The 22,432-nt window shown below is 42.8% G+C and overlaps 1 protein-coding gene across 2 annotated transcripts in view; it reads right to left on the bottom strand.

The window, feature by feature from the left end:
• The window catches only part of LOC139389937 (syntaxin-binding protein 1-like), a 31,222-nt gene extending 10,204 nt beyond the window's left edge, over positions 1–21,018 (bottom strand). For both annotated transcript variants that reach the window (XM_071136972.1, XM_071136973.1), the window contains exons 1-12: positions 20,927–21,018; positions 14,043–14,092; positions 10,610–10,691; positions 10,001–10,077; positions 9,711–9,789; positions 9,374–9,477; positions 7,371–7,519; positions 6,356–6,440; positions 5,421–5,551; positions 2,057–2,164; positions 1,650–1,710; positions 1,449–1,514 (exon numbers count right to left, since the gene is read on the bottom strand). In XM_071136972.1, coding sequence (XP_070993073.1) covers positions 1,449–1,514; positions 1,650–1,710; positions 2,057–2,164; positions 5,421–5,551; positions 6,356–6,440; positions 7,371–7,519; positions 9,374–9,477; positions 9,711–9,789; positions 10,001–10,077; positions 10,610–10,691; positions 14,043–14,092; positions 20,927–20,963 — 1,029 coding nt within the window. In that variant the 5' untranslated portion in view covers positions 20,964–21,018. The remainder of the gene's footprint in view (positions 1–1,448; positions 1,515–1,649; positions 1,711–2,056; positions 2,165–5,420; positions 5,552–6,355; positions 6,441–7,370; positions 7,520–9,373; positions 9,478–9,710; positions 9,790–10,000; positions 10,078–10,609; positions 10,692–14,042; positions 14,093–20,926) is intronic.
• Positions 21,019–22,432: the final 1,414 nt, after the last annotated feature.

Raw genomic sequence — 22,432 nt, 5'->3', positions numbered from 1 at the left:
TCATTGTGTATAGTATAGTATTAGTGTGTATATTATCATTGTGTATAGTGTAGTATCATTGTGTATAGTACAGTATCAGCATGTGTAGTATCATTGTGTATAGTATTGTATCATTGTGTATAGTATAGTATCCGTATGTGTAGTATCATTGTGTATAGTATAGTATCAGAGTGTATAGTATCAGTGTGTATAGTATCATTGTGTGTAGTGTATTGTATCAGTGTGTATAGTGCCATTGTGTATAGTGCCATTGTGTACAGTATAGTATCAGTGTGTATAGTATCATTGTGTATAGTAGCAGAGCGTATAGTATCAGTGTGGATAGTATCAGTGTGTATAGTATAGTATCATTGTGTATAGTATCATTGTGTATAGTAGCAGTGCGTATAGTATCATTGTGTATAGTATAGTATCAGTGTGTATAGTATAGTATTAGTATTAGTGTGTATAGTATCAGTGCTTATAGTATCAGTGTGTATAGTATCAGAGCTTAAAGTAGCCATGTGTATAGTATAGTATCATTGTGTATAGTATCAGTGCGTATAGTATCATTGCGTATAGTAGCCGTGCATATAGTATCATTGTGTATAGTAGCCGTGCGTATAGTATCATTGTGTATAGTAGCCGTGCGTATAGTAGCAATGCATATAGTAGCAGTGCGTATAGTATCATTGTGTATAGTATCAGTGCGTATAGTATCATTGCGTATAGTAGCCGTGCGTGATATACATCACAGCTGCCTGACGGAACAGTTGATATACATCACAGCTGCCTGAGGGAACAGTGGATATACGTCACAGCTGCCTGGGGGAACAGTTGATATACATCACAGCTGCCTGGGGGAACAGTTGATATACATCACAGCTGCCTAGGGGAACAGTTGATATACATCACAGCTGCCTGAGGGAACAGTTGATATACGTCACAGCTGCCTGAGGGAACAGTTGATATACATCACAGCTGCCTGGGGGAACAGTTGATATACATCACAGCTGCCTGGGGGAACAGTTGATATACATCACAGCTGCCTGGGGGAACAGTTGATATACGTCACAGCTGCCTGGGGGAACAGTTGATATATCTGTCCTCATGCTCCTAGACCTTAGTGCTGCTTTTGATACCATCGATTACCACATTCTTTTGGAGAGATTGGAAACCCAAATTGGTCTACACGGACAAGTTCTGGCCTGGTTTAGATCTTATCTGTCGGAAAGATATCAGTTTGTCTCTGTGAATGGCTTGTCCTCTGACAAATCAACTGTAAATTTCGGTGTTCCTCAAGGTGCCGTTTTAGGACCACTATTGTTTTCACTATATATTTTACCTCTTGGGGGATGTCATTCGAAAACATAATGTTAACTTTCACTGCGTCTTTTCTTTCTTTTTTTGTTGTCTACAATGTATTCTGTGAGAGGACATGCATCAACACACTCTTAAGACACACTTACCTTGCTCAGCTCTTTCTGATACTGGGGCATCTTCTTCAGCATCTGAGCCAAGTCTTTCATTGTGGTCTGAAACAAACCCAGAACAGCACATCACTGTTAGATACACACAGCAGCCAATACAATACAGGGGGTAAAGGACTCATCTCAAGTCAATAATGCAGTACTGTAGGACTAATACAGACTGAAATTAGAGTACAGTACCTTCTCTCCTGTGTTCATCTTTTTGGTGGATGAGAATTCTTTCAGAGAACGGGTCACAGCCCTGTTTGAATGTATGTGCAAAAGAGAGAGAGGGAGGGGTGGGGGGAGAGGGCGAGAAAGAGATTGTGAGAGCGATTGATTAATTAAAGAATGATGCACGCTTGTGTCTGTGTGCTTTCTCGTTATCTTTGTATATATATATATGTATGTATATATGTATATATGTATGTATGTATATGTATATATGTATATATGTATATATGTATATATATATATATATATATATATATATATATACATATATGACACACACACACAGAAAGGTGAGGGAAAGAGAGATATATATGTGTGTGTGTCTGTGTGTGTGTACCAAGGGAGCATCCTATTTGTATTTGTTAGAGACTCACGTGGTGACTTCTGCAATGTGCTTGTGTCTGAGACTCATCCACAGATCATCGTCCTCATCCAGCAACACCGCCTTCTCCTTGACCTCCCCCATCCCGCTGGTGTCATACCTGACACACACACACACACACACACACACACACACACACACACACACACACACACACACACACACACACACACACACACACACACACACAGAAAGGTGAGGGAAAGAGAGATGAGAGAGAGATATCAGAGAGAGATGTGAGAGAGAGAGAGATGTGAGAGAGAGGTAAGAGAAAGGTGAGGGAAAGGGAGACGACAAAGGGTGAGATGAGCGAGAGAGATGAGAAAGAGGTGAGAGAGATGAGAATGAGAGAGGCTCGAGAGAGAGACATGAGAGAAAGCGAGAGAGTGGTGAGAGAGAGCGATGAGAAAGAGGTGAGCGAGAGAGATGAGAAAGAGGTGAGAGAGATGAGAATGAGAGGTTTGAGAGAGAGACATGAGAGAAAGCGAGAGAGAGGTGAGAGAGAGAGAGAGAGAGAGTGGTGAGAGAGAGCGATGAGAAAGAGAGAGAGAGAGTGGTGAGAGAGAGCAGTCCATAACAGCAAACAGATATGCTCAAATGTTGATTTAGAATTCAAACCAAACAAAAAACTACAGGATAGGATGACTTCCTAACAAAATAAGAGATGGACCTAAAGATATGCTGCCAGGCATAGATAGAAATTTATTTCACTTAGGGATCGATAACCTTTAAATCACCTAATGTATGGATAGTTCACATTGTTCACTATTGTTCACATATATATCCTAGTGTTCACATTTAGATCCTATTGTTCACATAGAGATCCTATTGTTCACATATGGATATATATCCTCTTGTTCCATATAGATCCTATTGTTCACATAGAGACAGAGATCTTATTGTTCACATATGGATAAAGATCCTATTGTTCCATATGTATCCTATTGTCCTATTGTCCATATAGATCCTATTGTTCACATATATATAGATCCTATTGTTAACAGAGATCCTATTGTCCATATATATCATATTGTTCACATAGAGATATAGATCCTATTATTCCATACATGTCCTATTGTTCACATAGAGATAGAGATCATATTGTTCACATATGGATATATATCCTATTATTCCATACATGTCCTATTGTTCACAAAGAGATAGAGATCATATTGTTCACATATGGATATATATCCTATTATTCCATACATGTCCTATTGTTCACATAGAGATGGAGATCCTATTGTTCACATAGAGATAGAGATCCTATTGTCCATATAGATCCATAGATCCTATTGTTCACATAGAGATCCTATTATTCCATATATGTCCTATTGTTCACATAGAGATAGAGATCCTATTGTTCACATATGGATATAGATCCTATTGTCCATATAGATCCATAGATCATATTATTCACATATGGATATAGATCCTATTGTCCATATAGATCCATAGATCATATTGTTCACACATGGATATAGATCCTATTGTCCATATAGATCCATAGATCTTATTGTTCACATAGAGATCCTATTGTTCCATATAGATCCTATTGTTCACATAGAGATCCTATTGTTCCATATAGATCCTATTGTTCACATAGAGATCCTATTGTCCATATAGATCCATAGATCATATTGTTCACATATGGATATAGATCCTATTGTCCATATAGATCCATAGATCATATTGTTCACATAGAGATCCTATTATTCCATATATATCATATTGTTCACATAGAGATATAGATCCTATTGTTCACATAGAGATATAGACCATATTGTTCACATAGGGATAGAGATCCTATTGTTCACATAGAGATATAGATCCTATTGTTCACATAGAGATATAGACCCTATTGTTCACATAGATATAGATCATATTGTTAACAGAGATCCTATTGTCCATATAGATCCTATTGTTCACATAGATATAGATCCTATTGTTAACAGAGATCCTATTGTCCATATATATCATATTGTTCACGTAGAGATATAGATCCTATTATTCCATACATGTCCTATTGTTCACATAGAGATAGAGATCATATTGTTCACATATGGATATATATCCTATTATTCCATACATGTCCTATTGTTCACAAAGAGATAGAGATCATATTGTTCACATATGGATATATATCCTATTATTCCATATATGTCCACATAGAGATAGAGATCCTATTGTTCACATAGAGATAGAGATCATATTGTTCACATATGGATATATATCCTATTATTCCATATATGTCCAAATAGAGATAGAGATCCTATTGTTCACATAGAGATAGAGATCCTATTGTCTATATAGATCCATAGATCCTATTGTTCACATAGAGATCCTATTATTCCATATATGTCCTATTGTTCACATAGAGATAGAGATTCTATTGTTCACATAGAGATAGAGATCCTATTGTTCACATATGGATATAGATCATATTGTCCATATAGATCCATAGATCCTATTGTTCACATATGGATATAGATCCTATTGTCCATATAGATCCATATATCCTATTGTTCACATAGAGATCCTATTGTTCCATATAGATCCTATTGTTCACATAGAGATCCTATTGTTCACATAGAAATAGAGATCCTATTGTTCACATATGGATATAGATCCTATTGTTCACATAGAGATCCTATTGTTCACAGAGATCCTATTGTTCACATAGAGATAGAGATACTATTGTTCACATAGATATAGAGATACTATTGTTCACATAGAGACAGAGATACTATTGTTCACATAGAGATCCTATTGTTCACATAGATATAGAGATACTATTGTTCACATAGAGATCCTATTGTTCACATAGAGATAGAGATACTATTGTTCACATAGATATAGAGATACTATTGTTCACATAGAGATAGAGATACTATTGTTCACATAGAGATACTATTGTTCACATAGAGATAGAGATACTATTGTTCACATAGAGATAGAGATCCTATTGTTCACATAGAGATAGAGATACTATTGTTCACAGAGATCCTATTGTTCACATAGAGATAGAGATACTATTGTTCACATAGAGATAGAGATACTATTGTTCACATAGATATAGAGATACTATTGTTCACATAGAGATAAAGATACTATTGTTCACATAGAGATCCTATTGATCACATAGAGATAGAGATGCTATTGTTCACATAGAGATCCTATTATTTACACAGAGATCCTATTGTTCCATATAGATCCTATTGTTCACATAGAGATCCTATTGTTCCATATAGATCCTATTGTTCACATGGAGAAAGAGCCTATATGTTCTATTTCATTTTGTGGTGCCATGAACCCCTTGCTAGGCTGTGCCTGTGTGCCTGTGTGTGTGTGTTTACTTGTAGACGTCGTTCTCGATGCCCAGCAGGTCATAGCCCATGGCTTGGAGGGTGAGTTCATGGAGGATGGGAGAGACCGGGTCAAAGCCTCGGTCCAGAATCAAGAGCTGGGAGCGAGACTTGTCCGGACCCTAAGCAGGGAGGAGAGAAAGAGGGGAAATATAAACTGACAAAGACAAAAGGCTGGACAATGAGGTTTATAATAATACGTTTCTATAATATAATATATGCCATTGAGCAGATGCTTTGATCCAAAGCGACTTACAGTCATGCGTGTACCCATCTTACTTATGTGGGGCCCCCAGGAATCGAACCCACAACCCTGGCGTTGCAAACGCCATGCTCTACCAACTGAACCGTTCCACTGTTCCATGTGCCAGTGGTACTGTATGTGTTTACATTATGATTCAACTACACTATTACAGTTTCATACATAACCTCCAAAATGTTCCAACAACTGTAGATTCTACTATTCCATTATTTTGCCTGTGCGTGCTACATTGGTTTTACGTAATGACGTGTTTCAATGTAACCTAAAGGACAAAACACAACATGCTGGCGAAAGGCTAAAACCAGCTGGTGGCTATCCTATCGCCTCGGACCTAAACATCGGACATCATTTCTATATGTTGAATGGCCACCGTTAGTTGACACCCAGCAGGGGATCGCTAACACAACCTGCTGTTTTTACCATTCACTGGCTCAGTGTGTTTTGTAAGGCCCTGTCCCAGTGAAATCATTATGGTTGGTTGGCTTTAGGGTTGAGGTCAATTCCATTTCAATTCCAGTCAATTCAGGGAGCACACTGAAATTACATGACTAATTCTCTCCAATGTTTTTCAATGAGGAAAATGTGGAACTGTGTTTACTATCTGAATTGACTGGAATTTAAATGGAATTTACTCCTAACCTGGTTGTCTGTTCTCCTGCCTCACCTCTCCCATGGTGGGGTTGTCTGCCTTGTAGCCGTCCAGCTTGTCCTGCAGGAGCTGAGCCAGAGTGGTACAGTCTTTATACTCCCTGAGTCAAGTAGACAACAGACAGGCTCTTAGCTTTCCAACAGACAACAGTCTATACAGGTGTTAGACACGATAGGAGTTATCCCTCTAGTGGTGTGGGGGCTGTGCTTTGGCAAAGTGGGTGGGGTTATATCCTTCCTGTTTGGCCCTGTCCGGGGGTGTCCTCGGATGGGGCCACAGTGTCTCCTGACCCCTCCTGTTTCAGCCTCCAGTATTTGTGCTGCAGTAGTTTATGTGTCGGGGGGCTAGGGTCAGTTTGTTATATCTGGAGTACTTCTCCTGTCCTATTCGGTGTCCTGTGTGAATCTAAGTGTGCGTTCTCTAATTCTCTCCTTCTCTCTTTCTTTCTCTCTCTCGGAGGACCTGAGCCCTAGGACCATGCCCCAGGACTACCTGACATGATGACTCCTTGCTGTCCCCAGTCCACCTGGCCGTGCTGCTGCTCCAGTTTCAACTGACCTGAGCCTTAAGACCATGCCCTAGGACTACCTGACATGATGACTCCTTGCTGTCCCCAGTCCACCTGACCGTGCTGCTGCTCCAGTTTCAACTGTTCTGCCTTATTATTATTTGACCATGCTGGTCATTTATGAACATTTGAACATCTTGGCCATGTTCTGTTATAATCTCCACCCGGCACAGCCAGAAGAGGACTGGCCACCCCACATAGCCTGGTTCCTCTCTAGGTTTCTTCCTAGGTTTTGGCCTTTCTAGGGAGTTTTTCCTAGCCATCGTGCTTCTACACCTGCATTGCTTGCTGTTTGGGGTTTTAGGCTGGGTTTCTGTACAGCACTTTGAGATATCAGCTGATGTACGAAGGGCTATATAAATAAATTTGATTTGATTTGATTTAGGAGTTAAACGCTGTGTATCAGTGCAATAGAAAGCCTAGTGACTGATAGTGCTTCATCTCTCCCTCTCTCTCTCTCACCCTCTGTATCTGACGCCAGGGTATTCCTTCAGGGTATTGCAGAGAGTGGCGATCTGCTCAGCACAGCGCTCCAACATGTTGTGCTTAATGTCAGCCTTGTAGGGGCTGTAGAAGTCCTGGAAGGCATCTGTCTTGTCCAGGGAAAACACCTAGACACACAGACATAAGACAGATAAGAGGGAATAGACATACATACCACAGGAGGTTGGTGGCACCTTAAATGGAAAGAACGGGCTCGGGGTAATGACTGGAGCGGAATCAGTGGAGTGGTATCAAATACATCAAACACATGGTTTTCATGTGTTTGATGCCATTCCATTAGCTCTGTTCCGGCCATTATTATGAGCCGTTCGCCCCTCAGCAGCCTCCACTGCTACATACACACAGAGAAATAATTAATGAAATGTATTTTATTAGGCTCTTTTTACATCAATATTTGTCACAAAGTCCTTTACAGTTGCCCGGTCTAGACTCCAAATATTACGGTCACTTTCCGAAAATATTTGGATTATTCCTGTAATCAGGATGGAATGAGCAAGATATCCATGAATCCTACAACCGGGAATTTGGTGGAAATTAACAGAATTTTGCAACCCTATCCAGTGGGCATGCAGGGTCGGTCGTGCAGGTGGCACAGTAGCAGTGTGAGGGGGGGGGTAATATAATCCTCTTTCATTACGCTGAGTGCTGCCCAAATGACTGACAACACAGTACAGTGCTATAGGAGCAGATGCGACATCTTTCATTATTTTTGTAGGAGGGATTTCCCAAATGCACCATTATGACATAAATGACAGTTTATTTCCAATCTGACACTTCCTATTTCGCTTCCTAATTCTGCTCCTCCATCCTTTCCCATTTCCTCTACTTGCCCCATAATGTCAGGCAGGCTCTCTCTTTCCCCACGCACCACCACTGTCACTGGCACCTCTACATGGTTGAGCCCATCTGTTGATCGCCCATTTGGTGTGCAAACAACTTCCGCTTGTCACACAACCCTACTTCACCCCCCATTGGCTACTGGCCAGTATGTTGCTACATCAGCCAATGAGGTGAGGGATTAGAGCCTTTCCAGAAGGGAGGGAGGCCTCCCTTTTAGCCACTCCGCTCTGCTCTGGAACATTCCATCAGGAGAGAAAGGAGAGGAGACAACCCCAGCTCATTCAGCAATCCCTCCTCTACTCCTCCCCTTCTCTTCGATTATTCCTCCCCCTCTCCAATTGTGCTTCCTCCTCCTCTCCCTCTCCCTCTCCCTCTCCCTCTCCCTCGACAGACAGACAGACAGACAGACAGACAGACAGAAGGGCAGAAGGGCAGACAGACAGTTCTGACCTGAGACTCATAGGACGGACGGACAGACAGACAGACAGACAGACAGACAGACAGACAGACAGACGGGCAGACGGGCAGACAGACAGACGGGCAGATAGACAGACAGACAGACAGTTCTGACCTGAGACTCATAGGGCAGACAGACAGACAGACAGACAGACAGACAGACAGACAGACAGACAGACAGACAGACAGACAGACAGAAGGGCAGACAGACAGACAGACAGACAGACAGACAGACAGACAGACAGACAGACAGACAGACAGACAGACAGACAGACAGTTCTGACCTGAGACTCATAGGACAGACAGACAGACAGACAGACAGACAGACAGACAGAAGGGCAGACAGACAGACAAACAGACAGTTCTGACCTGAGACTCATAGGACAGACAGACAGACAGACAGACAGACAGACATACAGAAGGGCAGACAGACAGACAGACAGTTCTGACCTGAGACTCATAGGACAGACAGACAGACAGACAGACAGACAGACAGGTTCTCACCTGAGACTCATAGGGCAGACAGACAGACAGACAGACAGACAGACAGACAGACAGACAGAAGGGCAGACAGACAGTTCTGACCTGAGACTCATAGGGCAGACAGACAGACAGACAGACAGACAGACAGACAGACAGACAGAGACAGACAGACAGGTTCTGACCTGAGACTCATAGGGCAGAAAGGCGATGTGGATCTCAGTCAAGGTCTTCATGGCTTTGGACGCGCGGGATTTCGTCAACAAATTAAACAATGAATCTGGGATTGCTGTGCGGGAGGGGGGACAAAAGTATTAATTAAAAGATGAAAAAGGGAAATAGAAAGAAATCAATATACTGTGGAAGGTTGAGTGTTGGTATGGTGTCAAAGAGGAGTTGACTGTCGTTTCATCTGCTAGTCCGTTCTCAGTACTCCAGCAGGCGGTCAGACTGCTCCATACTCTAATTGACATATACAGCATATGGTACGTCGTCGTCCCGGGTCTCTCTAATATTACTCACTGTCAGTGAAGAAGACGTGAGCTCCTCTGTATCTGGGTGACCGAGGGTCTCTGAAGTCATCTATGAGTGCCTCCACAGTCTGGGGAGAAGGAACGGTTGGCAACATCATTAGAATCTTACCATAGAAAGCAAAACGTCTGTGGTCCTGTGTGGCTTAGATGGTAGAGCATGGTGTTTCCAACTCCAGAGCTGTGGGTTTCATATCCCACTGGAGCCACCCATATGTTCATGTATAAATGTACCACAGTAAAATGCTTTGGATCAAAGCATCTACCAAATGGCTCCCATACCTCATCATTGGGAGTTATTAAGTAGATGGCCTCCATGCTGGGGAGAGGCTCCCGTTTCTTTCCGATGTCTTCAACAACTGGACAGGAGAAGACAGAAAAGCACAGTCATTCAGTTAGTCAATTGAAGGTGGTACACCTAAAATGTATCCCCTACATCCAATTTATCCGTAACGTAGCAGAGACTCGCACTTGAGCCATTTACTTTCTGTTTTTGTCCACCAGCCTCAAACAGCTGTAAAAAAAAAAGTTTTGTTAGTTTCACAGCGATTTAGATGGTACAATGATTCCCTACACTATTCAGTGCTTGTTTTCTAACATAAACTGAAATTGAGCGAACAGTAAATACTTTTTGCAACCAGGACATTGGCCACTAGATAAGACAGCCACAAATTCAAAGAAACTTTCTGGTGGGAGAAATCAATAAGAGAAAATCACAGCCAATCTCTGGTGGGTAAGTTACACTGTGAAAAGCTTCATTCCATTATTACTGCAGATATATTATTGAAATTTTCTGAAATAACAATGCAAATAAAAAACATGGTGTATCACCTTGAAGTGATGATGAACAGGAAGTGAGTATATGTGGGACATTGACAGAGTGGTACTCACTGGTGATGCCCTCTGACATGATATCTGTCATCTTACAGCAGGATGACATCATCCTCATGCTCAGCTTGTCTACGACCAGCACCTGGGACAGGGCAGGGAGGACACAGGTCAGAGGTCACAGTGCGTCAAGGGCTCTAGTCAAAAGCAGTACGCTATGTAGGGAATAGGGTGCCATTTGGGCGCAGTCCAGCGCTATCATGTACTATCAGAGAGTCATTCATAACCAAGACGCAGTCATTCATAACCAAGACGCAGTCATTTATAACCAAGACACAGTCATTCATAACCAAGACACAGTCATTCATAACCAAGACGCAGTCATTCATAAACAAGACACAGTCATTCATAAACAAGACGCAGTCATTCATAAACAAGGCGCAGTCATTCATAACCAAGACACAGTAATTCATAAACAAGACACAGTCCTTCATAACCAAGACGCAGTCATTCATAAACAAGACACAGTCATTCATAAACAAGACACAGTCATTCATAACCAAGACACAGTCATTCATAACCAAGACACAGTCATTCATAAACAAGACACAGTCATTCATAACCAAGACACAGTCATTCATAACCAAGACAGTCATTCATAAACAAGACACAGTCATTCATAACCCAGACACAGTCATTCATAACCAAGACACAGTCATTCATAACCCAGACACAGTCAATCATAACCCAGACACAGTCATTCATAACCAAGACAGTCATTCATAAACAAGACACAGTCATTCATAACCAAGACACAGTCATTCATAACCAAGACGCAGGCATTCATAGCTAAGACACAGTCATTCATAACCAAGACACAGTCATTCATAACCAAGACACAGTCATTCATAAACAAGACACAGTCATTCATAACCAAGACACAGTCATTCATAAACAAGACACAGTCATTCATAACCAAGACACAGTCATTCATAACCAAGACGCAGTCATTCATAACCAAGACGCAGTCATTTATAACCAAGACACAGTCATTCATAACCAAGACACAGTCATTCATAACCAAGACGCAGTCATTCATAAACAAGACACAGTCATTCATAAACAAGACGCAGTCATTCATAAACAAGGCGCAGTCATTCATAACCAAGACACAGTAATTCATAAACAAGACACAGTCCTTCATAACCAAGACACAGTCATTCATAACCAAGACGCAGTCATTCATAAACAAGACACAGTCATTCATAAACAAGACACAGTCATTCATAACCAAGACACAGTCATTCATAACCAAGACACAGTCATTCATAACCAAGACACAGTCATTCATAAACAAGACACAGTCATTCATAACCAAGACACAGTCATTCATAAACAAGACACAGTCATTCATAACCAAGATACAGTCATTCATAAACAAGACACAGTCATTCATAACCAAGACGCAGTCATTCATAAACAAGACACAGTCATTCATAACCAAGACACAGTCATTCATAAACAAGACACTGTCATTCATAAACAAGACGCAGTCATTCATAACCAAGACACAGTCATTCATAACCAAGACGCAGTCATTCATAAACAAGACACAGTCATTCATAACCAAGACACAGTCATTCATAACCAAGACACAGTCATTCATAACCAAGACGCAGTCATTCATAAACAAGACACAGTCATTCATAAACAAGACGCAGTCATTCATAAACAAGGCGCAGTCATTCATAACCAAGACACAGTCATTCATAAACAAGACACAGTCCTTCATAACCAAGACACAGTCATTCATAACCAAGACGCAGTCATTCATAAACAAGACACAGTCATTCATAAACAAGACACAGTCATTCATAACCAAGACACAGTCATTCATAACCAAGACACAGTCATTCATAACCAAGACACAGTCATTAATAAACAAGACACAGCCATTCATAACCAAGACAAAGTCATTCATAACCAAGACAGTCATTCATAAACAAGACACAGTCATTCATAACGCAGACACAGTCATTCATAAACAAGACACAGTCATTCATAACCAAGACACAGTCATTCATAACCAAGACACAGTCATTCATAACCAAGACACAGTCATTCATAACCAAGACACAGTCATTCATAACCAAGACACAGTCATTCATAACCAAGACACAGTCATTCATAACCAAGACACAGTTATTCATAAACAAGACACAGTCATTTATAATCAAGACGCAGTCATTCATAAACAAGACGCAGCCACTTATAACCAAGACACAGTCATTTATAACCAAGACACAGTCATTCATAACCAAGACACAGTCATTCATAACCAAGACACAGTCATTCATAACCAAGACACAGTCATTCATAACCAAGACACAGTCATTCATAACCAAGACACAGTCATTCATAACCAAGACACAGTTATTCATAAACAAGACACAGTCATTTATAATCAAGACGCAGTCATTCATAAACAAGACGCAGCCACTTATAACCAAGACACAGTCATTTATAACCAAGACACAGTCATTCATAACCAAGACGCAGTCATTCATAACCAAGACACAGTCATTTATAATCATTGATATGCAGTGCCTTCAGAAAGTATTAATATATACTGAACAAAAATATAAAACGCAACATGTAGTGTTGGTCCCATGTTTCATGAGCTGAAATAAAAGATCCCAGAAATTGTCCATACCCACAAAAAGCTTATTTATTTAAAATGTTGAGCACAAATTTGTTTACATCCTTGTTAATAAGCATTTCTCCTTTACCAAGATAATCCATACACCTAACAGGTGTGGCATATCAAGAAGCTGATTAAACAGCATGATCATTACACAGGTGCACCTTGTGCTGGGGACAATAAAAAGACACTCTAAAATGTGCAGCTTTGTCAACGCAATACCACAGATGTCTCAAGTTTGAGGGAGCGTGCAATTGGCATCCTGACTGCAGGAATGTCCACCAGAGCTGCTGCCAGAGAATTTAATGTTATTTTCTCTACAGTAAGCTGCCTCCAACGTCAATTTAGAGAATTTGGCAGTATTTGTATTTATTATGGATCCCCATAATACATACGTCCAACCGGCTCACAACCGAAGACCACATTTAACCATGCCAGCCCAGGACCTCCACATCTGGCTTCTTCACTGGCGGGATCATCTGAAGGGGTGCTGGGGTGTATTTTTGTCTGTAATAAATCCCTTTTGTTGGAAAACCACATTCTGATTGGCTGGGCCTGGCTTCCCAGTGGATCCATGGGTGGGCATAGGCCCACCTGATTGGGAGTCAGAGCCACCCATGGATCCACCCTTGCCCAGTCATGTAAAATTCATAGATTAGGGCCTAATTTACTTATTTCAATTGACTAATTTCCTTACATTAACTGTAACTCAGTAAACTCTTTGAAATATATGCATGTTGCGTTTATATTTTTGTTCAGTATACTTTCTGAAGGCACTGTAAAAGCTGCCCATACCTTCCATTCTCCTTTCTTGTGTACCTTCTTGATGACGTCATTCATAATCTCTGTAAAGGGAGAAATCATTGATTAGCACACTTCAGTTTGCAAAGTAAACTTTTTTTGTGATAAAAGCATCGTAGGCTATTTCCCCTTGTCATATACAGTAAGTCTCGCGAGGTCTCACTGACTCAACTATTGGAACAACATTAGCAAAGCCTGGTCATCTAAGCATAATGTTTCAGATTAAAAAATGGATGTCAGATATTTTTTTCTCGTGAATTCTGGGGACAGACGGTGTTAGCGGTGAGGACACAGTCATTGTTGGCATTTAATAGACTCCTCGGAGGGGTATGAAGTAGGCATGTCATACAGTGTAACACTTGAATTCCATCTGTGTGGAGTTTTGGAATTGCACCCCTTGGAACACTCTGGAAGACTGTTGTTGCATCCCAAATGGAACCCTTTTACCATTAAACTGTGCTACTCTTGACCGGGACCTAGGGAATAGGGTGCCATTTGGGACACATATCCCAACTAACAGCAAACGTTCCCGCAACTTTAGAGAACGTTCCCTCCCCTCATCATCTAATGTTTGGACCATGTGGTCCACCATGGTTTGACCTCGAGAGAGGCTGGGCAGAGAGTGCAGCACAATCTGAGCCACTTCACCATAGCATCCATCATCCGGACATTCCAAAATGAGAATAGTTATGTACTGCAGACATTGGACCTCTATTACTTTTACTACTTGACAGTGGTACAACAAAAGCACAGTAAAGACCATAAATTAAAAATATATACTGTAAGGGGAAACAAAGCCAATGTTTCATGTATTACTGTATACAGTATATAAAATTGGGAGCTATACTACTTTGTAACATGTTTATCTTGTATACTGTATAACTGTAGTGTTTACTGTACTGTATGTAATTTTGTTTTTGTAGAACTGAAAGACGGCCACCACATGGAACATGTCTATTTACAGACCAACAGGAGGCTTCCATTGTGCAAATGGTAGTTGAACATAATGCCATAAGACTGTAGGATATCTAACAACAGATTTTTGAAAACCCTGCCATCTTCCATAACGTCAGAGTGAGCTTTTCAACCATAGCCTGCATTCTTAAGAAACACCATCTCCGGATGAAGCACATCTACAGTCCCATTTGAAAGGAATTCCCAGAGTGAAGGGTGAATGGTATGAATATGTGCAAGTAAAGTTATTATTATTACACTGTGGAAATATTAGAGACTCATTGATGTTGCCAGTGAACTTCACTACACAGCAATTACATTATTTGCTGTAATTTCAGAGAATCATGGAGTTGGATGCAAGTCCCATCCCCCAGGAAATCATATTCATAGATGAGGCTGGATTCAATTGAATTAAGTGGAGGAGGAGAGGAAGGAATATCATTGGTAAACGAGCCATCATTGAGATACCTGGCCAGCGCGGAGGAAATGTCATCATAAGCGCAGCTATGAGCCACAATGGGGTCCTCCACCGCCACCGTTAAGAAAATATTTACTAAATAAACTAAAGTCAAAAATAACATACAATCAATAAGTAACACAAGAAAATGCAATAACAATAATGAGGCTAAATACAGTGGGTACAGGTACTGAGTCAATTTACTGGTAGCCATTAGATACATTTTTCAGCAGTCTTATGGCTCGGGGGTAGAAGCTGTTAAGGGTTTTTTGTGTGGTAGCAGAGAGAACAGTCTATAACTTGGGGGACTGGTGTCACCCCCTGACCTTAGTATTCTTTGTTTTCTTTATTATTTTGGTTAGGTCAGGGTGAGACATGGGTGATATGTGTGTTTTTGTCTTATTCTAGGGTGTTTGTACTGTCTAGGGTGTTTTGTAGATTTATGGGGTTGCTTTCATCTAGGTGTTTATGTTGGTCTATAGTTGCCTAGATTGGTTCTCAATTAGAGGCAGGTGTTTATCGTTGTCTCTGATTGGAAACCATATTTAGGCAGCCATCTTCTTTGGGTATTTCGTGGGTTATTGTCTATGTTATGTTGCACGTATGCACATTGTTTGTATAGCGGTCACGGTCGTCTTATTTGTTTTGTTGCTTTTGTTTAAGTGTTCTTCGTGTTCTTCATTAAATAAAGAAGAATGTATTCTAACCACGCTGCGCTTTGGTCTACTCCATACGACGATCGTGACAGAATAACTCACCAACAATGGACCAAGCAGCGTGGTAACGGACAGCAGCAGCAATCAAAGGACTTCGGGACTTGGGAGGAGATTCTGGACGGCAAAGGACCCTGGGCACAGCCAGGGGAATATCGCTGTCGCAAAGCAGAGCTGGAGGCAGCACAGCGGCGCGGCTGGAAGCCCGAGTGGCAGCCCCAAAGATTTATTGGGGGAGGGCACACAGGGAGCGTGGCGAAGTCAGGTAGGAGATCTGCGCCAGCTCCCCGTGCTTACCGTGGAGAGAGAGGGCGTTGTACCGGCACCGTGTTATGCGGTGGAGCCACGGTGTCCCCGGTGCGTATGCATAGCCCGGTGCGGTACATTCCAGCTCCTCGTATCGGCTGGGCTAGAGTGGGCATCGAGCCAGGTGCCATGAAGCCGGCTCTACGCATCTGGTCTCCTGTGCGTCGCCAGAGCCCAGTTCTCCCTGTTCCTCCTCCCTGCACTCGCCCTGAGGTGCGTGTCCTCGGCCCAGTAACACCAGTGCCGACACCATGCACCAGGCCTACAGTGAGCCTTGTCTGTCCTGAGCCGCCAGAGTCTCCCGTCTGTCCTGAGCCGCCAGAGTCTCCCGTCTGTCCTGAGCCGCCAGAGTCTCCCGTCTGTCCTGAGCCGCTAGAGTCTCCCGTCTGTCCTGAGCCGCTAGAGTCTCCCGTCCGAATAGACAGGAGGCTCCGGCAGCTCCGGAGTGAAGGGCGGCTCTGGCAGCTCCGGAGTGAAGTGCAGCTCCGGCAGCTCCTGACTGACGGGCGGCTCCGGCAGGCGTCTCTGGAAGTGCTGGACAGAACGGAGAACCTGGAGGGAGGAGACGGAGAGACAGCCTGGTGCGTGGGGCTGCCACAGGACCCACCAGGCTGGGGAGACCTACAGGAGGCCTGATGCGTGGAGGAGGCACCGGATGGACCGGGCTGTGGGGGAGCACTGGCGCTCTGGTGCGCAGCCTTGGCACCACTCCTCCAGGCTGGATGACCACTTTAGCCCGGACCCTCCAGAGTGCAGGCACAGGTGGAACCGGGCTGTGGGGGAGCACTGGAGATCTGGTGCATACCACTCGCACCCTTAGGCTCAATGCCCACATTCGTCCGGCATGGGCGGAGCGCAGGCATAGGGCAAACTGCCCCCTCCCAGTGCCCCGGAGACACAGCACGCAGCGCCGGTGCAGGATACTCTGGGCCGAAACGGCGTACCGGAGACAAAACACGCTGAACTGGCACAATATGCGCTGGCTGGATGCCCACTCTCGCATGGCACTTGAGGGGGGCTGGCTTATAGCGCAAAGGGAGCGCGTACTGGCGACACCGTGTGCTTGACCACATAACACGGTGCCTGACCAGTACTGCGCTTCTTCTGGTAAGCACGGGGAGTTGGCTCAGGTCTGTCGCCTGACTCCGCCAATCTCCCCGTGCCTCTCGTGCTGCCTTGTTTGTGTCGCCAACTCCATTCTCCGGTATCCCTCCTCGCACTGTTCTAGGGAATCCCAGGCGGGCTCCGGCACTCGCTCTGGGTCGACCGACCACCTCTCTATCTCCTCCCAGGTTGTCTCATTCTCCAGCTAGCGCTGCTCACCTGTCCAGGATTCCCTTTCACCACGCTGCTTGGTCTTTCGTGGTGGGTAGTTCTGTAAAGATTGTCGTCGGGAGAAGGAGAAGAGGACCAAAGTGCAGCGTGGTACCTATTCATAATAATTTTTTTTTGTTTTTTTTTTTTTTGAATTTTACCCCTTTTTCTCCCCAATTTCGTAGTATCCAATTGTTGTAGTAACTACTATCTTGTCTCATCGCTACAACTCCCGTACGGGCTCGGGAGAGACGAAGGTTGAAAGTCATGCGTCCTCCGATACACAACCAACCAAGCCGCTGCTTCTTTAACACAGCGCACATCCAACCCGGAAGCCAGCCGCACCAATGCGCCGGAGGAAACACCGTGCACCTGGCCACCTTGGTTAGCGTACACTGCGCCCAGCCCGCCACAGGAGTCGCTGGTGCGCGATGAGACAAGGACACCCCTACCGACCAAGCCCTCCCTAACCCGGGCGACGCTAGGCCAATTGTGCGTCGCCCCACGGACCTCCCGGTCGCGGCCGGTTACGACAGAGCCTGGGCGCGAACCCAGGACTCTGATGGCACAGCTGGCGCTGCAATACAGCGCCCTTAACCACTGCGCCACCCGGGAGGCCTATTCATAATAATTTTAATAAAGATGAATACTAAACAAAAACAACAAACCGACAAACGAACAGTTCTGTAAGGTGCAACAAAAACACGAAACAGAAAATAACAACCCATAGTGGGAGAACAGGCTGCCTAAGTATGGTTCTCAATCAGAGACAACGATTTACCGCTGCCTCTGATTGTGAACCATTCCTGGCCAAACACATAGAAATATAACACACAGAACAAAACATAGAATGCCCACCCCAAGTCACGCCCTGACCAAACTAAAATAGGGACATAAAAAAGGAACTACGGTCAGGACGTGACAAGCGCTATGATGAAACTAGCTCTCATGAGGTCTGCCACAGGAAGACCCAGAGTTACCTCTGCTGCAGAGAGGATAAGTTCACTCGAGTTACCAGCCTCAGAAATACGCCATCCCATCTGGTTTGCGTTTAGTAGGACTATCATTTGTTTTTCAACAGGACAATGACCCAACACACCTCCAGGTTGTGTAAGGGCTATTTGACCAAGAAGGAGAGTGATGGAGAGCTGCATCAGATGACCTGGCCTCCACAATCACCCGACCTCAACCCGATTGAGATGGTTTTGCATGAGTTAGTCCACAGAGTGAAGGAAAAGCAGCCAAGTGCTCAGCATATGTGGGAACTCCTTCAACATTGTTGGAAATCATTCCAGTTGAAGCTGGTTGAGAGAATGTCAAGAGTGTGCAAAGCTGTTATCAAGGCAAAGGGTGGCTACTTTGAAGAATATAAAATATAAAATGTATTTTGATTTGTTTAACACTATTTTGGTTACTCCATGATTCCATATGTTATTTCATAGTTTTGACGTCTTCACTATTATTTTACAATGTAGAAAATAGTAAGAATAAAGAAAAAATCTTGAATGAAAAGGTTCTAAAACTTTTGACTGGTACTGTAGGTCCTGGATGGCAGGAAGCTTGGTCCCAGTGATGTACTGGGCCGTACGCACTACCCTGTGTAACACCTTGCGGTCAGATGCCAAGCAGTTGCCGTACCAAGCGGTGATGCAGCCAGCCAAGATGCTCTCAATTGTGCAGCTGTAGAACTTTTTGAGGACCTGAGGGCCCATGCCATATCTTTTCAGGCTCCTGAGTGGGAAGAGCCGGTGTTGTGCCTTCTTCACGACAGTGTTAGTGTGTGTGGACCATGTTAATTCCTCAGTGATGGGGACACTGTGGAACTTGAAGCTCTCGACCCTCTCCACTACAGCCACCGATGTGGATGGGAACGTGCTCGGCCATCCGTTTCCTATAGTGCGCGATCAGTTTCTTTGTTTTGCTGACGTTGAGGGTAGTAGAGGGAGGGGGTATGAGCTTCAAATATATAATTAAAAAGCTGTCCTATCTATCTACTGGAGTGAGTCAGTGAGAGGGACACACAGCAATCACAAGGCTTAATCTCTTTCAATCCTCTTACGCCACAGAACTGGGCTGCTTTTTCTGGGCTCTTTCTGTCCCACAGGATGTGACGTAACAACGCCCATGACTATATATTCTACAAACCAAAAGCTTACCAAAAAACAGAAATAGGCCTATGCTTCATTGGAGCTAGGCATACAAACATTTCGCTACACCCACAATAACATATTTTAAATATGTGTATGCGACCAATAAAATTAGGTTTTGATTTGATTTTCAAACAATGTTGTTTTGAACATGGGTTGAGGGTTATAGAGGCAACCTGTCCATCTATCATTGAATTAATTTACTATCCAATTAACCAACTGGTTTAGCTAGGGGGAATTGCCCCAATGCCCCATAAACTTGTCAGTCAGCAACAACACAAACTCACAAGAAGCTTGGGAATGTAAGATATTGTCTGCCTCTCAAATGGTTCCCTATTCCCTGTATAATGCACTACTTTTGACCAGGAACAATATGGGCACATATGACTCTGGTCAAGTGCACTATATAGGGAATAGGGTGCCATTTGGGACGCACTATTACACTTCTCCTGTCTCTCTGAGCCAGACGACCACAATGATTGTGTCTCAGAAGGTTAACAGAAGAGCCAAGACCACCAACATGCCAGTCTGTAACCTACTGGCAGACAGGATAAAATAAGCTGTGGGTCAGTGTGGATCCTTGCAAAGATATAATGACTTTTGATACATTCTTTGCATTGGTGTTTCAATTGACTTTCAATTAGTGTGCTATCCAGTAGAGAAATAGAATAAATGGGACCACCAGATGAACTAGGAAAGATAGGAGAACTGAGCGCCTTTACGCACGTTGTGCAATCGTATCGGATGCAGGACGCACTATATTTTACTTTCAATATGTCTACTTCTCAATAAGTTTTTGGCAAAAGAATGTACTTAAATAATGTTTGATTTACAAATAGATATATAAATAAAATAGTAATTCAAATCAATTAAAGTAGCCTAAATTACTTTTAGAATAGCCTACTGTCAAAAATAAAATAGTCTACACGCAGTACACAGTGCTAGCCTATCGGTGGTTGATCGTTAAATGCAAATAAATATTCTTACTTTCTCCCACAATGGCTTTTAGTCCGAGTGGTGCCATGGTGATGCCTCTGTCGTGAACACGTCTCTAAATCCCCCTCTCTAGCTCCCTTAATAACCCGACCCAACATCAGTTAATACAGCGATGTAGTATACTGGAGACCTAATCCTTTACGCCTCCTCCGCCTTGCCTGTATGCTACTGTACAACCATGCCGATTTCGTCTGTCATACCTAATGATTACATAGCCTAACTTTTAAATAAACACAAATATGTTTGGCTTTCTGCAGAGTATCAATTATCAAGTTAATGTTACTGTATTTTACATTAGGGTTAGAATAAAGTAACGTTTTTAGGCAAATTACTTCAGATTTTAATTTGGTTGTGTCACGAGCGTAATAAAAATGAATGATTCAACATTTACATTTTATATTTTTAGCGCAAGTGCAATACATAGTCAATGTATAAACATTGACTACATTATCAAACTACCTAGAGATGTCCACAGGGGGGCAGTAACGTCTAGATAAACAAAGGTCTCATTTTGTGCGCGTGACATTCAAACAGGTATGGGCACAGATTATCCATTATATTGACCAGATACTCAAGTGGCCACTCTAACAATGAAAATAAATGTAATCAAAAATGGAAAGCAGTCGGGAGGAGGCAAGATCAGGTGGGACCATTCTAGCTAATGAGAGGGCAGATACTCGTGAAGAACAGGCACAACGTTGCCGGGCTGTCACGTGTCCGTCTTATAATATCAGTACACTCGTAACAAACTAAGGATTACGAAATGTATATTTGATCAAATAATCCTCACGTAGCAAATCAGCCATTACATATTTTTTTGACCAAATTCGACACTGATGACATCCATACCAAAACTCTTCACTTGGTGAGCGGGCTTTTTAAAAATGTTAAACGTGCTGGAGAAGACACCTGCTGGAGAAGACAGATTTTGGGTCCTGTTTCCCTTTCCCTTCGCCTCTTCCTCTCTTGTATGAGTAACCAAAGATGTTCTATTATATTGACAAGATAGTCAAATGACCACTCTAAAAAATGTAACTACGTCCTCAAAGATGGAAGGCATTGCTTGAACTGAGCGAATGGAATGGCTTCTATTCCATTCTATTATACCATTCCATCTATTCCGCGCCAGCCATTACCAGGAGCCCGTTCTCCCCGATTTAAGTGCCACCAACCTCCTGTGGTGGGACCATACTAGCCAATGAGAGGGCAGGTATTTGACACACAAATTCAAATTTGACACACAAATTCTTCAATTATTTTTGTGAACAGATTTTGGGCGGAGTAACACCTGTCCCTTCGTCTCTTCCTCTCTGGGTTAACTGCATAGATGAAGTGTCTGAAAGTGGGCGTTGTAAAGTAACGGGTAGGATCAACACAAGTGCGTGTATAGAAACCAGTGGTGAAAAGTACTTCAGTAAAAATACTTTGAAGTACTACTTAAGTCGTTTTTTGGGGTATCTGTACTTTATTATTTATGTTTGAGAACTTTTACTTCAC

Source organism: Oncorhynchus clarkii, chromosome 30 (genome assembly GCF_045791955.1).
Source record: "Oncorhynchus clarkii lewisi isolate Uvic-CL-2024 chromosome 30, UVic_Ocla_1.0, whole genome shotgun sequence".
Classification (NCBI taxonomy): domain Eukaryota; kingdom Metazoa; phylum Chordata; class Actinopteri; order Salmoniformes; family Salmonidae; genus Oncorhynchus; species Oncorhynchus clarkii.
This window is presented reverse-complemented; position numbering and strand designations above follow the sequence as displayed.